Source organism: Macaca nemestrina, chromosome X (genome assembly GCF_043159975.1).
Source record: "Macaca nemestrina isolate mMacNem1 chromosome X, mMacNem.hap1, whole genome shotgun sequence".
In the NCBI taxonomy this organism is placed as follows: Eukaryota; Metazoa; Chordata; class Mammalia; order Primates; family Cercopithecidae; genus Macaca; species Macaca nemestrina.
This window is the reverse complement of record NC_092145.1, coordinates 31,269,627-31,285,889: the sequence shown is the minus strand read 5'-3', so window position 1 is coordinate 31,285,889 and position 16,263 is coordinate 31,269,627. Positions and strand designations below refer to the sequence as shown.

Below are 16,263 nucleotides of genomic sequence, written 5' to 3'. Positions count from 1 at the left end.
GGAGAATGGCTTGTCTGCTGTGTGAGTTGCTAGGTCCTTCCCTCAGATCTCAGCTGCTGCAGGGTTATTACAATTAGGAGCCCACCCGTGCCGCCTCGGGCCAGTATTCCTGCCTTGACAATCAATTCCTTGTTAGCTGTTTCTCTGTGGTCAGCTTTTCCCCCTGACACTTGGGACACTCATGGGCAGTGATGCATCAAATACTAACACTTGGGGTGTGCAATTCTGATCCTGGTCCAAGTCAAATGGAATTATGAAAATCAGTGAACTATATAAACAACATCACACTACATAATAAAAGTCCATGCACTACCACTACACAAGATGCATTTTAAAATCCCATTTGGATTATCCACTGTTCAGGGTCATCTATGTCATTTTTCCTCGTGATCGCCGCAGATAATAGAAAGTTGAATGGATTACTGACTGGGCTACCTTTACACTGCAGTCTTCCATCCTGCCAAATTTCACTTCTGTTTCTCTCGTGCTCATCTCAGAACAGAATTTCTATTTCCACCTTTGCAAACAATTTGTCCCCTTGTCCACACAAAGAAGCCTCCCTTTTACCTCAGGGAATTACTCGAGTTCTTTTAGGAGGGCCTGGTATCAGTGGTATGGCAACCTTCTACCGACCTTAGCACTGCTCTGACCCTGACTAGAAGAGTAGGTCAAATGCTGTGTTCTCCAACTTCAGAAGGACAAGAGAAAACTTGAAAGGTGCTCAGAACTAGCCAAAGCACTAGAGGACAAAAGTGAAAAAAGTCAGATATTGTATCAAGACTGTAGGAAGAATTAGTCACATTATGAAGGCTGGAAAGTTGCTCATTTCTGTTTACAGGCAAGAAGGGACAGGAGCTGTGTTTTGTTAAGGACTGCTGTTCAACACCAGAATTGACTGCGTCAGGAGAAGAGGTACCTTCTCCTTTCAACAGATGCTATTTGACCAAGAGGGTTTCAATATAATTCTGACTGGAGTTAAGAAGGTGCGAGAAAGAACAAATGGTTATTCAGCCTCCCTTTTCATCTCCTGGTGCTACCCTATTCCTCTTTTCCTGCTACTTGAGGGAAACTTTCTAGCTCTCTAGATTTTGTATGGTCACTCTCGTAAGCCCACATGATCCTCCTTTTTCTGGAAGGCAGTGTGGCAGCAGTGGAAAGAACACTGGAATAGAAGGTCAAGGACCTGACTCTGGATAAGCCAACTAGCATATGAATGGGCAAGTTACTTCCCTATTCTGGGTCTCAGTTTCTTCATTTGTAAAATGACATCTAATGTCTCTTTGTGGCCATAAATTTTTTATTATTACACTTTAAGTTCTAGGGTACATGTGCACAACGTGCAGGCTTGTTATATATGTACACATGTGCCATGTTGGTGTGCTGCACCCATTAACTCGTCATTTACGTTAGGTATATCTCCTAATGCTATCCCTCCCCCCTCCCCCCACCCCACGACAGGCCCCGGTGTGTGATGTTCCGCTTCCTGTGTCCAGGTGTTCTCATTGTTCAATTCCTACCTATGAGTGAGAACATGCAGTGTTTGGTTTTTTGTCCTTGTGATAGTTTGCTGAGAATGATGGTTTCCAGCTTCATGCATGTCCCTACAAAGGACATGAACTCATCCTTGTTTATGGCTGCATAGTATTCCATGGTGTATATGTGGGTGGCCATAAAATTTCATGACTACTCCCATGTGGATGTCTGTGTTTCTCATAACTTAGTGGCTTGAGATTGGCTACTCAACAATGATGTTAGTTGATACCTTTTCACTCACTATTGGCCAAATCCTGGTTACAGGCCTGGGCCCCATTCACCATGAGAATCTTGCCTGCCACACAGTGCCTGCATCAATTTGATGCCAGTGGAAAACAGGCACACAAACTGATATGACAACAAAATTATCTTCTCTCTTCAGCATCATCAATTTCCCCCTCTATATTAGATCATTTTTATCAGTATACAAATATGCTGCTATTTCTCTCACTTAAATAACTGTTCTGTTTACTCTGTTTCTCCTCCAGCTCTAATTTCTCTGCTCCTCTTTACAGCAAAACTCCTCAAAAGAGTTCTTTACTCACTGTCTCAACCTCTCTCCTCCTAGTCATTCTATATTATTATTATTGAGATATAATTCTCACACCATAAAAATCACCTTTTTAAATTGTACAATGCAGTGACTTTCAGTACATTTGCAATGTTGTGCAACCATCACCACCACTTCTAGAACATTTCTATCACCCCCAAAATAAACCCCATATGAATTAACAGTCACCCCCCATTCATTCTTGTCCCCAGCTCTTGGCAACTACTAATCTATTTTCTGTCTTTTTTTTGCATGCTCAGGGGCATTTATTAAAGTATTTATTATGATGGAAAAAATGGAGATAAGAAAAATATTCAACAATTGGGCAATATTTAAATTACGGCTTCTTTATACCATAGGATACCACTCAGTCTTTTAAAAAATAGCAATATCGGCCGGGCGCGATGGCTCAAGCCTGTAATCCCAGCACTTTGGGAGGCCGAGACGGGCGGATCACGAGGTCAGGAGATCGAGACCATCCTGGCTAACCCAGTGAAACCCCGTCTCTACTAAAAAATACAAAAAACTAGCCGGGCGAGGCGGCGGGCGCCTGTAGTCCCAGCTACTCGGGAGGCTGAGGCAGGAGAATGGTGTGAACCCGGGAGGCGGAGCTTGCAGTGAGCTGAGATCCGGCCACTGCACTCCAGCCTGGGTGACAGACCGAGACTCCGTCTCAAAAAAAAAAAAAAAAAAAAATAGCAATATCTACAATCAAACACATTTTCTATATTTTCTGTCTTTATGGATTTGCCTCTTCTAGACATCTCATATAAATGGAATCAGAAGGGTCCTTTGTTTCTGGATTATTTCACTGAACATAATGTTTTTGAGGTTCATCCATGTTGTAGCATGTATCAGAACTTCATTTCTTTTTATGGCTGAATACTATTTCATGACATGGTTATATCGCATTTTGTTTGTCTGCTCACCACTTGATAGGCATTTGAGTTATTTATATTTCTCAGCTATTATAAATAATGTTGCTATGAGCATTTGTGTATCCATTCTCTCTTAAGAGAATATTCTACTCAGGCTTTGGTACCCCATGTGTCACAGTGCCTGCTCTTCACAGTGCTAAATCAAATGATCAATTATAAGTCCTCATCTAACTTATCAGGAGTATTTGGAACAGCTGATGACTCTTTCCTCCTGGAATCACCTGTTTTATTCGGTGCTATGGTCAGAATTTGTCCCCCCCAAATCAAATATTGAGACTTAATTGCCAATGTGATAGTACTAAGAGGTGAGGCCTTTAGGGGTGATTAGATCATGTTATGTTTTCTCTACCTTCATGAATGCAATTAGCAATCTTACAAAAGAACTGGAGAGAACCAGCTAGGTCCCTTTTCGTTCTCCACCTTCTGTCATACAAGGACTCAGTAGGCAGTGCCATTTTGGAAGCAGAGAGTAGCCCTCACCAGACACTGACTCTGCTGGCACCTTGACCTTGAACTTCTCAACTTCCAGAACTGTGAAAAATAAATTTCTGTTCTTTATTAATTACCCAGTATAAGGTATTTTGTTATAGTAGCACAAACAGATTAACACAGTTGGCTTCCAAGACATCCCACTCTCCTAGTTTTCTTTCCACTTTACTGGCCTTTCCTTCTCAGTGTCTTTTGTTGGTTCCTCTTCATATCCTCAATTCTTTTTTTTTTTTTTTTTGAAACAGAGTTTCGCTTTTGTTGCCCAGGCTGGAGTGCAGTGGCGCGATCTCAGCTCACTGTAACCTCCACCTCCCAGGTTCGAGTGATTCTTCTGCCTCAGGCCTCCTGAGTAGCTTGGATTACAGGTACCAGCTACCACACCCAGCTAATTTTTTGTATTTTTAGTAGGGATGGGGTTTCATCATGTTGGCCAGGTTAGTCTCGAACTCCTGACCTCAGGTGATCCACCCGCCTCGGCCTCCCAAAGTGTATGTAGGGATTACAGGCATGAGCCACCGCACCCGGCCCATATCTTCACTTCTAAACATGGAGTGCTTCATGATCAGTCTTCAGATCTCTTTACTTCATTGTCTATACTCACTTTCATGGAGAGATCTCATCCCATCTCATGGTTTTAAATACAATCTAAACACTAGTACATCTCAAATATCACTCTCCACCCTCTCTCCTCATTCCCAGACTCATATATCCAATTGTCTACCTGATATTTACACTTAGATGCCTAACTAAATTGATCATATTCAAAACTGAATTCCCAATCTTCCACCTCACAATCTTCCAGTATAATGTGTTCCTTGTATAGTCTTCCCCTCTTGGTAAATGAAAACCAGTTGCTCAGATCAAAAACTTTGGAGGTATCTCCGACCCCTCTTTCTCCTGCACTCAATACTCAATCTTTCTGTAATTCCTGATAGCTCTACTGTCAAAATATATTCAGAATTTTAGCACCTCTTACTGGCCCAACTCCCTGGTCCAAGTCATCCTTTTGCCTGCATTATTGCAATAGTTCCTCCTGCTTCCCAGTTAGGTTCCCCTGTTTCCACTACACAGTTCATTTTTAATACTGAGTGATTTTTTAAAAATGAAAGTCAGCTTATATCACTTCTTTACTCAAAATTCTCCAGTGGCTCCACTTCTTAGAGTAAAATTCAAAGTCTTTACAGTGGCCTACAAGGCCCTACATGAAGTAGTTCTGGTTACTTAATTGATTTCATGTCCTCATTATCCTTACTCATTCCATGTCCACAATGGCTGCCTTACTCTTCCTTGAATGTGTCAGGCTTGCTCCTGCTGCAGGGCATTTATACTTACTCTTCCCTTTGCCTGGAATACCCCTCATACCACTCCCCACCCCTCCAGATATTCGTATGGCTTACTGTCATCTCCTACAGATCTTTATGCAAAAGTCACCTTCTTGGTGAGGCCTTTCCTGTTGACCCAATCTGAAATAAAAACATCTTCTGCTCCACCCACTTGATCTCCCTTACTCTACTAGATTTTTCTCCATAGAACTTATCATCATTTGAAGTTGTATACATCTTCCTCATCTTCCTCCAGTACAATATAAGTTCCATAAAAGTAGGGATTTTTGTCTGTTTTGTTCATACCTGTATCTGCAGCACCTATAACATTGTATGGTATATAGTAGGTGCTCATGTATTTGTTGAATAAACACATGAATGGTTGAACTGGTTCTTTTGAAAACTAGTTAATACTTCAGCCATTTCTTGCTGGGGAACTGAATTCCACCATTAGCTTTCGAAATAGTTGTTTGCCTAATTTCAGCCGCAGTGTGATCTGGCGTGAGTTTTTAAAAAAGACATTAAAACTTCTCATTAGAAATTTTATCTTTTCTAAGGGTAGTGTATTTGAAAACACAGGCTCTTGGTGGTTGAATTCTGGGTATCTATGTGAATCAGGACAAGTTAACTATCTTGTCCCTCAGTTTTCTCATCCATAAAGTGGGCATACTTAGGGGCACCTATCCCATGTTGTTATTATGGGGATCAAATAAAGTCACATATGTAAATTACCTAGCCCAGTACCTGGCACTTAGTAAATCTTTAGCTAACTGTAGCTTTTATTACTTTTATTAAGATGTAAGAGAATTACTTTCAAAAAATAGAGGAAGACTTGCAACAGAAACAACTGAATACATTTTTCTAAGTGAAAGTAAAATAGCTGTCTGGCCTTTTGTACAGATGGCATTTCTTTGAAAAATGATCCAAAACTTGAAGGCCAATTGTTTTTTCCCTTTCTTCAAAAGGCTTTCATGGGACTGGACATATTCTCTATATCCTCCCAAAATAGTCACACTTGGAACCCCTTATACTTTAACATCTCCACTTCTCACATTCTTCAACTTTGATGCCATTCCAGACTCTGAATTCAGATTCCACAGATTAGCTCACTCAGTATACTGGTTAAAAACTCAGCAATTCCTTTTGTGGGGAAAATGCTTCCTGAGTGCCAGCAGACCAGCTTTCTAGATGGGCTGACTTGCAAACAAGGTCATCCATGCCTTAAAAGGCAAGGACAATGGTCTCTATTTCCATGTTACAGTACCTCCTAGTAGCTTGCTGTCAGACATGCTTTGTGCTAGTTCCCCATTAAACAAAGTTATCACAGTTCCAGTCTGTAAATGCCAAAATGTGCTGGATTATTCAACTTGTGCAGGGACCCTGAGGAAGCCCAATCCCATACAGAGCATTTGGCTCTTCATTTTACAGAAGCAGCCAATGGAATGGAGCCTCTCCTATTCAGCATTTGCCCCATATAATTCTTCCCTTGCTTTCCAGGGTCCACTTCTTATATTTGAATTTCTCTCTTACCTCCCACAGCAACTTACACTGAGTTCGGCTGGGCTGGGCACACATTCATTTATTCATTCATTAAACCCCACAGGGCTCAATAAATACTTGTTAAGTCACACTGCTTCTTTGCTGCTTTAGAACTATACTCTAGTTTTGTTATTTAAATGAAATTGTACCTTGTCTTCCCTGGGATGCTGTAAATTTCTTGAGTACTTGTATTTCTACCTCATTCCTGTCTCCTACAGTGCCACACTTGAGTCTTCCTTCATGCAGTCTGTGTTTTTATTATTATGCTCTGCAAACTGCTCTGGAAAAATCGGTCTGAATTCTAGGAATTAGGTAAAATTTTCTCCTTGACTTTTCATTTTTTTATGGTGGTTGTTAGGAGAAAACAACATGCAACACCCAGCAATTACTAAGGCATTTTCCCAGTATATTACAATTTCAAATAAAAACCTAACAAAGCCCATGTTGAGAATTAGAAACTTACTCATAAACGGTTGTCCATCCATTTTCGTTACTTTTGGTAGCCAGAAGCCCTGTGTTTCCTGGATAGGTCATCAAGGCCAGGTTATAGCCTTGGGCTGAGACTCTTTTCAGGACTCCATTGCTGCTTATAGTCAGCCAGTATACTTGCCCGCCAGGCACCACAAGCCATAGGGGCATTCCACCTGCATCACGGCGAATGTGCACTGAATTGCCATTGCTGCTGGTAATTGCACCCAAGTCACCTTCAGAATTGTAGGTGAAGTTATAAACATAGTCCCTTGTTATCAAGTTCAGGGTGTGTAGGTGGGTTCCATTTACAGTGAACTGGTACAGTTCCTGATCAGCAGGTGAAGCAATCTCATAAAGGTTCATGTCATTCAGGTGGGCTTGGTTCCTGCTGATGGTACGAATTCGAACATTTCCCAGGTCTGCCACATAGAGGGTACCATCAGGCGACACTGCTAAGGAGGAAGGGGCTTTCATCTTTGCATCTTTCGCATAGCCACCATCACCTATGGGAGAAAGGCTCTGATTTTAACAATTGGCGTCATAAGCATTTACATGAACATACCACAGACAGAAAGCTCTGTGCATCAAGAATCATTTTAAAGGAAACAGTCAGTGAACCAACATTCTCTGTATTCCCTCCCTGAAAGATATGAGCCTATTATTCAAAAGACTGTAATTCTTGAGTCAGTACCACTGCAGATGAACAGTAAGATGTAATTATCTCAGTTACAACAATTTTGTGAAATCCTCAATCCTGCTGTTCAGAATCTATTGCATTGTAAGATACAGGAACTGCAAATAATGATAGCCACGTAAAATTTGGCCGGAAATCTGTGAGAGTTATGCCTGTCAAGGCTTTCAGGATCTGTTTCAGGACTTTCCAGTCCTACCGTGCCTAGATGCCCTTTCTTCTGTTAATTCCCATTGTCACACTGTCAAAGTACACTAAGTCTATAAGTGCAACAATGATTCAGAACATCAAATTTGATATCTGGAATAAACATTAGATTTGCTTTGACTGAAAGATACCAATTAGCAAAATATCTATAAAACTAATTGTCCAAGAAAACATTGGAAATACTGATCAAAAGTCATGTCTACCAAATTGCTCACTCCTGACTTCTCTGGCCTAAGGAAAGGCAAAGGTTAAGAGAACCATTTGGGCCTGGATGAGCAGTTTAATAGTACTGCATGTAGAATGGAGGGAGGGATTTCCATATCCCAGCAATAATTGTATCTATTGACATTAAGAGGACTGTTTGCCATCTGAGATATCCACTACATGTTTTGGGGAGAAGGGTCTTTTTTTTTTTCCCCAATTTTGAATAGAAGAAAACTTCACTATGGGTTATGGAGAAAGTCTTAGATTTTTAAAAAGCAATGTATCTAGCAGACCAATGTCCTGAGAACTCTCCATTGCCAGATTTAACTTTGTGCACCTATCCCAAAGGCAGCCTGTTCTTAGTCTCTTTGAGTCTCAAATAGCACATGCTTTTAATCTGAAAACCAACCACTTATGGGGAAGTAATTTTTTCCTCAGCTAAACCAGAAAATGTGGGTTTTAGCTAGTTTTCCTTTCTCTAAAGTACAGATATTTAATAATATCATGATCTTTCATTTGTATAGTAGTCTCAACTTTTTAAGAGTATCAACATTTTTATTATACTAGTTTATCCTCAGAAGAGCAAGGTGATATAACTGAGACAATGCCATCTTTATTAAACAAATTAAGAAAATGAGTCATGAAGAGATCTTGCAGCTTTCCTAGGGTCACTCAGTGAGTCAGTTGTGAGAACAATTAGGTGATCTGACTCCTAATCCATTGCTTTCTCCACTAGCTCATACCAATGTTTACAAGTAACACTTTCCTTTTCTTTTGACTTTGCTGGGGCACGTTTTTCTTTTCAAAACAGAGAGGGGGAGCTGGTGAATTGCTAAAAAGGTCATACCTGAAAAACAGTCACAGTTTGGATCAATTTTGCAGTCACAGTCAGTGGGGGCACCAGCGATGATGGAGATCTCCCCATTGGTGGTTACTTGCTGAATGCGGTTTACTTTCCTCTCGTCTGTTTCAGCTATGAAGAGCAGCCCGCTGTGGGAGACACTGATGGCCCTCGCTGACTCTAGAGTGGAGTGAATTGCTACCTTGCTGACCAGGAAATGATCAATGCCTGGCACCTGGCAGTGAATGGGGCGTCCTGCAATGATCCGCACGCGCCTATTCTCAGAAATTTGCAACACAATGTTGTTATCCAAGACATACAATGAATTGTCCATAGGATTGACTGCAAGGTCTGTTGGCCACTCTAATCGCACCTGTGAAAAGAACAGAACACATACCGTTAGGTTACCATATCTTTCCATAGGCAGTTTTACCTTGAAGAAAGAAAAAAAAAATTTGGTGTATTGTTTCCCCTGTCTTATGAATTTTAGCAACATTGGTGATGTTGGGGAAAGTGGAGGGTGGTGGGGGGATGGTTAATCACATGTTCTGGCAAACATACTTATCATTTATGCCATTTACAATATAATGTAATTTTTTCCAATAATTTCAGAAGGATCATTTAGAATTTTCAAAGTGTGTCCTCTGGACCAGCAGCAACAGTATTATCTGGGAACTTGTGAGAAATGCAAATTCTCAGGTCCCACCCTAGAGCTATTGAATCAGAAACCCTGGAGATGGGGAACTAAACATCTGTGTTTTGCCAAGGTGATTCTGAGGATCATTGCTGTAGGAATTCTGGTAGCTATGATGACTCAAATCTCCTTCACTGTCCTGTAGATTATAGGAGAGCAAGGTCATATAGGTTTCTGGATGACAGAATGCTGGAGAAGCCAGATTTTACTCAATGAGCAACCTTTTGCAACAGGACCTGCTATTAGCACAGACCTAGCATCCACCTTGTGGAACACTCAGGTACAGTTCATCAGCTGTTGATTTAGAATCCTGGGGTGTAGCACACTGCTTACTTAGCTTGACCTGGTTCACTCCATAGGTTCCCCTTTTCAGCAAAGAAATGGGTTGTGTTTTTCTTTCACTGAGTGTTTGTCGAGTGCCTTTCTCTGGGTTAAGCCTTGTGCTAAGCTTTTGGGGCTCAAAATTGACTATGACACAGTGTCTGTCCTCAAATGATTTGTGGTATAGTAGAGTCTTTAGAGGAACCATTAGGCAATTACTCTCCATGTTATGAAAAGAAGGCAACAGAGAGGGTAAGATAGCACTTCACCTGGACTAGGAGTCAGGAGGCAAGATATTCCCAGAGAAGGTGGTACCTAAGTAAAGTCTGAAATGAACAGTAGGAGAAGAATGGGGTGGAAGTTGAGCGGGGAGGGGCATCAGAGTTGAGGAAAATCTGGGTACTGGGAAAAGCATGGGTGAAAGTCCAGAGGTTAAAGACAGCATGGCCTATCCAGGTTACTAAAACTAATTCAGTAAGACTAATAATAGGCTGGGTGTGAGGGAGACCTGAGTGATGAGGCCAGGTGTTATGGACTAAATTGTGTCCTCTCCAACTTCATATGTTGAAGCCCTAACCCCCAGTGTGACTGTATTTGTAGATAGAGCCTTCAAAGAGATAGTTTAGATTAAATGAGATCATAAGGGTGGGGATCTAATCCAATAGGACTGGTGTCTCTCCATTGAGGAAGAGATACCAGGAATGCTTACACACAGGGGGATGACTATATGAGGACAGAGCTAGAAAGCAGCCACTTGCAAGCCAAAGAGAGACACCTCAGAAGAAACTAAACTCACCAACACCTTGCTCTTAGATTTCTAGCCTGAAGAAATATGAGAAAATACATTTCTGTCATTTAAGCCATTCAGTCTGTAGTATTTTGTATGGCTGCCCTAGCAGACTAATATATCAGGTGCTCTGGTTTGAACGTGTCCCCCAAATACCATGTATTGGAAACTTAATCCTCAAATTCACATGTTGATGGCATTTGGAGGTGGGACCATATCCATCACCTCAAACATTTATCATTTCTTTGTGTTAAGAACATTTAAAATCCACTCTTGCAGCTAGTTGAAAATATATAACAAATTGTTGTTCATCACTCTATAATGCTATAGAACACTAGAACTTAGTCTTCCTATTTAGTGGTATTTTTGTATCCATTAAGCAACCTCTGGCTATCCCTATCCATCTTCCCAACCTCTAGTAGCCACTATTCTACTTTCTACTTTTATGAGATCAACTTTTTTAACTTCCATATATTAGTGAGAACATGTGGTATTTATCTTTCTGTGCCTGGCTTATTTCACTTAACATAGTATCTGATATGGTTTGGATCTGTGTTTCTGCCAAAATCTCATGTTCAGTTGTAATCCCCAGTGTTGGAAATGGGTCCTGATGGAAAGTGACTGGATCATAGGGGTGAAATTCTTATGACTGATTTAGTACCATCCCTGCTTGGTACTGTATAGTGAGTTCTCATGAGACAGGGTTGTTTAAAAGTGTGTAGCACCTTCCCCTTCTCTCTCTCTTCCTCCTGCTCTGGCCATGTGAGGTGCCAGCTCCCCTTCACCTTGGCCATGATTATAAGTTTCCTGAGGCTCCCTTAGAAGCCAAGCAGATGCCAGAATAATGCTTCTTGTACAGCCTGCGAAACTGTGAGCCAATGAAACCTCTTTTCTTTATAAATTACCCAGTCTCAGGTATTTCTTTACAGCAGTGTAAGGATGGATTAATACGTTGTCCTCCAAGCTCATTTATGTTGCCACAAATGACAGAATTTTGTTCTTTTTTGTTGCTAATTAGTATTCCATAGTGTATATGTACCACATTTTCTTTATCCATTCATCTGTCGATAGACACTTAGGTTGAATTCATGTCTTAGCTGTTGCAAATAGTGTAGCTATCTCTTTGACAAACTGATTTCTTTTACTTTTCTGGATCATAAAATAGTTCCATTTTTATTTTTTTGAGGAAACTCCATATTGTTTTCCATAATGGCTGTACTAATTTACATTTTCCTTTCTCTGCAACTCACCAGCATTTTTTTTTTTGTCATTTTGATAATAGGCATTCTAACTGGGGTGAGATGATATCTCATTGTGGTTTTGATTTGCATTTCTCTGTTTGAAAGATAATTAGGATTAGATAAAGTCAATCATAAGGGTGGGGTCCCCATGATGGGACTGGTGGCTTTATAAGAAGAGGAAGACAGACTTGAGCTGGCATATTTTTGTCCTCTTGCCATATGATGCCATTCCACTATGTTATGATGCAGCAAAAATGCCCTCACCAGCTGCCAGTGCCATGCTCTTGGACTTCCCAGCCTTCAGAACCAAGAGTTAAATAAACGTTTTTCTTCATAAATTACCCAGTCTGTGATATTATGTTACAGCAACAAAAAACGGACTAAAACATTGGGTAATAGAGAGAAGCACATGTCCAGTTTTGTTCTGATGGCTGTGGGAAGCCACTGAAGGGCTCTAAGTAGGGGTGTGATATAGTCATATTTGGGTTCTAGACAGATCATCCTGGCTGCTGTCCAGACCATATTAGAGGAGGAGGCAAGATAAGAGGGAGGCAGGCAGTTAGGGAGCTCCTGCATGGGCCCAGGTTAGGGATTATGGTGCCTGAACTGGGATGACAACAATGGGCATGGAGAAAAGCAGATGGATTTGAGACATGTTAAAGAGTTGGAAGCAAAATAACTGGTGTGTGTGTGTGTGTGTGTGTGTGTGTGTCTGGTGTGCCTTGTGTCAAGTGATGTGCTAGGCACTGGAGACATGCAGGCTAGCCAAACATGGCTTCACCTTAGTTCCTTTATAGACACAGCAATTGATTCGATGCCTGCCCTGACATCTCCTTGATAGTAACTATTTATTCCTGGGCGTTTCTCAGAGAACTGTGTTCCACACCATTCCCCACCCCACCACTCACTTGTCACTCACTTGTCCTCTATTTGTTTTATTTCAGGCTAAAGGCAGAAAAAAAGTCCCATTCATGGCCAAAATAGTAACAGTAATCTAGCCATTTTTCTTTTTTGCTTTGAGTGAAAGCCCACAGAAGTCTTTGTTTTTCTTGTGGAATCTGGAAGTCTGAAAACAAGATATGAGCTGTCATTGCATTTTGCAGCCCACTATTTCCCCAGCTCAAAGAGGCTTACAAGCAATCAGTAATGAAGTAGATAAAGGTCAATCTGAGATAAGGCCCTTCTTCTAATTGTGTCTCATTAGGGAGGGCAAATGGTGATGTTGTGAAGAGGACAAAGGTTGTCTTTGACCTCCTCTACTGCACCATGTGAGGCTCTTTGCCCATGTCTCTGAGTGTCTCTCACATACATCCAGCAGTCTCATTCTGTTTCTATGTTTCGGTGTGCCCTCCACCTCTATCCACATAGACTGGCCTTCTCTGGTCAGTACCAGATGCCTCTGTGCAGCTAGGAATTTGAGTGCTAATGGGGTATAAAGCTGAGCTTGTGTTATGCATGTTCTACAGAGCCTTTCAGACTGAGGCCATTGGATAAACATTAAACACCAGCCTTAACAGCTCCCAGAGCAGTTTGCGGTGATGTGTTCCTCAGCACGTCTGTCTGAGGCCTTTGCATGTCAGTGCCCTGCCACTGAGAGGGAGAGTGAACGTCTGCTGCTTTGGAGGGTGCTTACTCCTCCTCCACTGTGTGCCCCTGCCTTGGACCTCTATACACTATCATGCTTGTCCAGAAGCTGTCTGTGTGCACTGGTCCTATGGAGCATAGTCCCCCAGGAAATTAGCTGGGACTGGCTGAGGAAGAGGAAATGAATTCATTTCCGTACAACACTCCTATTTTGATCGAGTCTCAAGTCAGTGACCCAGAAAAAACAAACCTGGCAGAAATGACGTTCTAATTATCCCCACTCTAGGAGCCGAGGCCAGGGCAGAGGCTGGGGACAGCACACACCTGGCAAAAGCCAGAGAAGGAGTATGTTTCAGATTCTGTTTTTAGCTATTAAGGCTGCCTCTGAGATAAAGGCTGGTAGTTGGGAAATAAGCTGTTAAATTCTCCAACTCACCCAACCAGATTTAAACCAATACGATTGGTGTCATGTTTATTATATCTAATTTTGCCTCAAAAATACACCAGCTATTTTGTCTGTTTGTTTTCTTTTCCATGAAATAAGTCACCCTCTGGCATCTTCCTGTGACTAAAGTGCCCTTTGTGCTTCTGAGCCATTTTCTATACAAACTATACAGATTCCCTTTAATTCCCATTTGATTTGGCCAGGCAACTTGTCTATGCAATCTCCGCAGATGAAAGATGTGTGGCTACTTAGTAGCTGAGAGTTTGCCTTTTCAGAAGTTGGACCTCTTCACCTCTCATAGCTTATCAGTTCCTTTTATGTCCTTCTCATGTTAAATACTCCTATTGCCAGGTAAGTTTTCAAGGAACTGGTGCCTTATGCTCACACAACCGAAACACTGTATTTATTACCAAGACATTTTCATAACATACAGCTTGATATAAGGAATGAAGTCTTTGAGCTGATTCTGACAGAGAGACCCTAGAATTATATGATACTAGGGTAGGGATAAGGTTGGCCCCCAATTACTGCTAGCATTTGTCCAAATGATTTCTTGGGGTAAATAAACAATTCTTTTTGGGGGGTGGGAGCAGAGATTGAAGAGCAGCAGCAAAGCTCTGTAAACTCCGCATAGTGACCCAACCTACAGGCAAACTATTTGGCCTAATTTGTGGTGGTTGCCCCACCTTGTAAAAATACATTAATTTGTTTGAAATGTCAAAATGTATTTAAGCTAAACTAGCATTAAAGGTCACTCATGTAGCCGCCAGCTGGTGGAATGTGCCCATCTCCCAACAAACTTCCCTGAGAAATAACCCTGAGCAGAAAGGAGTTCTTGGTCAGGATGTCAACCTTTGACAGCATTATGTCTTCCTCTGCTAATTGAAAACTTGCCTGGAAGGGAGTTGACTCTCAGGTCAACCAGTCCCATGGTTAGTTTAGAGATCCAGCTAATTTTGACCTAAGTAGCAATTTATAAAGCAGCAGAATCCTATAGGGATAAATACATGTTTAAAAGCAATATCTAAATATAATCCCTTGGTTAGACTAAACTAGAAAATGTCTAAATTACGTATAAGCCTAATCCCATACTGTATGCTCAAACCACCATTTGTATACTTGGGCTCCCTCTAACAGTTTGAGTCCTGGTTCCCACCCTTATTAGTGTGTAACCCTGGGCAAATGAGGTATCTTCTATGAGTCTCTTGGTTTCCTTATCTGTAACAAAACAAGGAGGCTAATCACAGTATATCTACTTACAAAGTTATTGTGTGGATTAAATGAGATAATGGTGTAAGTTGCTTAGCCCAGTGTCTGGCACATAGTAAGGGATGGCAAGTGGTATTAATAGTAATAACATTTTTATAGTCATAGACCTTTAGAGCTAGGAGGAACCTGGTCCATTAACCATTCAATGTAGCTCCTTTTCAACTGTGTTTCCCAGACTTCAATTGTCCCTGGGCCCACCTTTATGAGTTTTGCCTCACCCCTACATCACCTGCACTATTATTGACTTAATATTTTTCTTTAAATTGACTTTTAAAATGTGAATAGGTGCTGACCCTTCCTTTGAACTGTTATGTAATCAATAACACATGAAATTACAGGCCAAGTCATCTGAACAATTAATAGAAGTGACTACTGTTTACTGAATGCCTGCTGGGTGTCATGTACTTCATATGGTTTATTACTTGATATAAAAATTACCTGAGAAAAACTATTAACATCCCCACTTTCAGATATGTGCTTTTAGCCCCTATGTCATCTGATTCATCATTTAGAAGAGTGGACATATTTCTTCATTCTCATCTCACCAAATCTGGTCTCCTCTTATCCCCTTTTGAATCAACCTAAAGGTTGCTCTCTTCGGTTGTGAAGGTCAAGACTTTTTATGAGTTGAATGATTTATCTTTTTCTTTGTCATCTATTATCTTTCAGTTCAATGCTTTATGAGTTTCGACCACATGCCAGGCACTATGTTATAAAGGTAAACAGATTTCTGCTCTTGATTAGTTCAAGGCAGATACAGAAATAGATAATTTAACATAATGTAGTTAAGTATCATGAGTGCCATGATAGATATATACCCAGAATGTCATGAAAACACAAAGGAGGGAGTTTGGGGCAAGATTCCTAGAAGAGAAATGTAAACTTAATTTTGAAGGATGAAGCAAAGGTATTGAGAAAAAGCAAGGTGGGAAGGGTGATCATGGCAGAGGGAAAAGAATGAACAAAAGTACAGAAGCATGAAATCATATGAGAGTGAAGGAACTAACTGCTGTCTGGGATTTCTTAGGCATAAAATAAGGTAGATGGTAGTGGTGAATGATTTCTAAATGTTTGCTACAACTAGGTCCAGGTTTCTCCACTGAGACACTATTGTCAGGTGGTTCCAGTCCTGTGCAT

The 16,263-nt window shown here is 41.0% G+C and overlaps 1 protein-coding gene across 5 annotated transcripts in view; it reads right to left on the bottom strand.

Moving 5' to 3' along the window:
* The window catches only part of LOC105468440 (teneurin transmembrane protein 1), an 839,487-nt gene that overhangs the window by 31,991 nt on the left and 791,233 nt on the right, over positions 1–16,263 (bottom strand). For all 5 annotated transcript variants that reach the window (XM_071089007.1, XM_071089006.1, XM_024788669.2 and 2 more), the window contains 2 exons: positions 8,792–9,158; positions 6,835–7,345 (listed from right to left, as the gene is read on the bottom strand). In XM_071089007.1, coding sequence (XP_070945108.1) covers positions 6,835–7,345; positions 8,792–9,158 — 878 coding nt within the window. The remainder of the gene's footprint in view (positions 1–6,834; positions 7,346–8,791; positions 9,159–16,263) is intronic.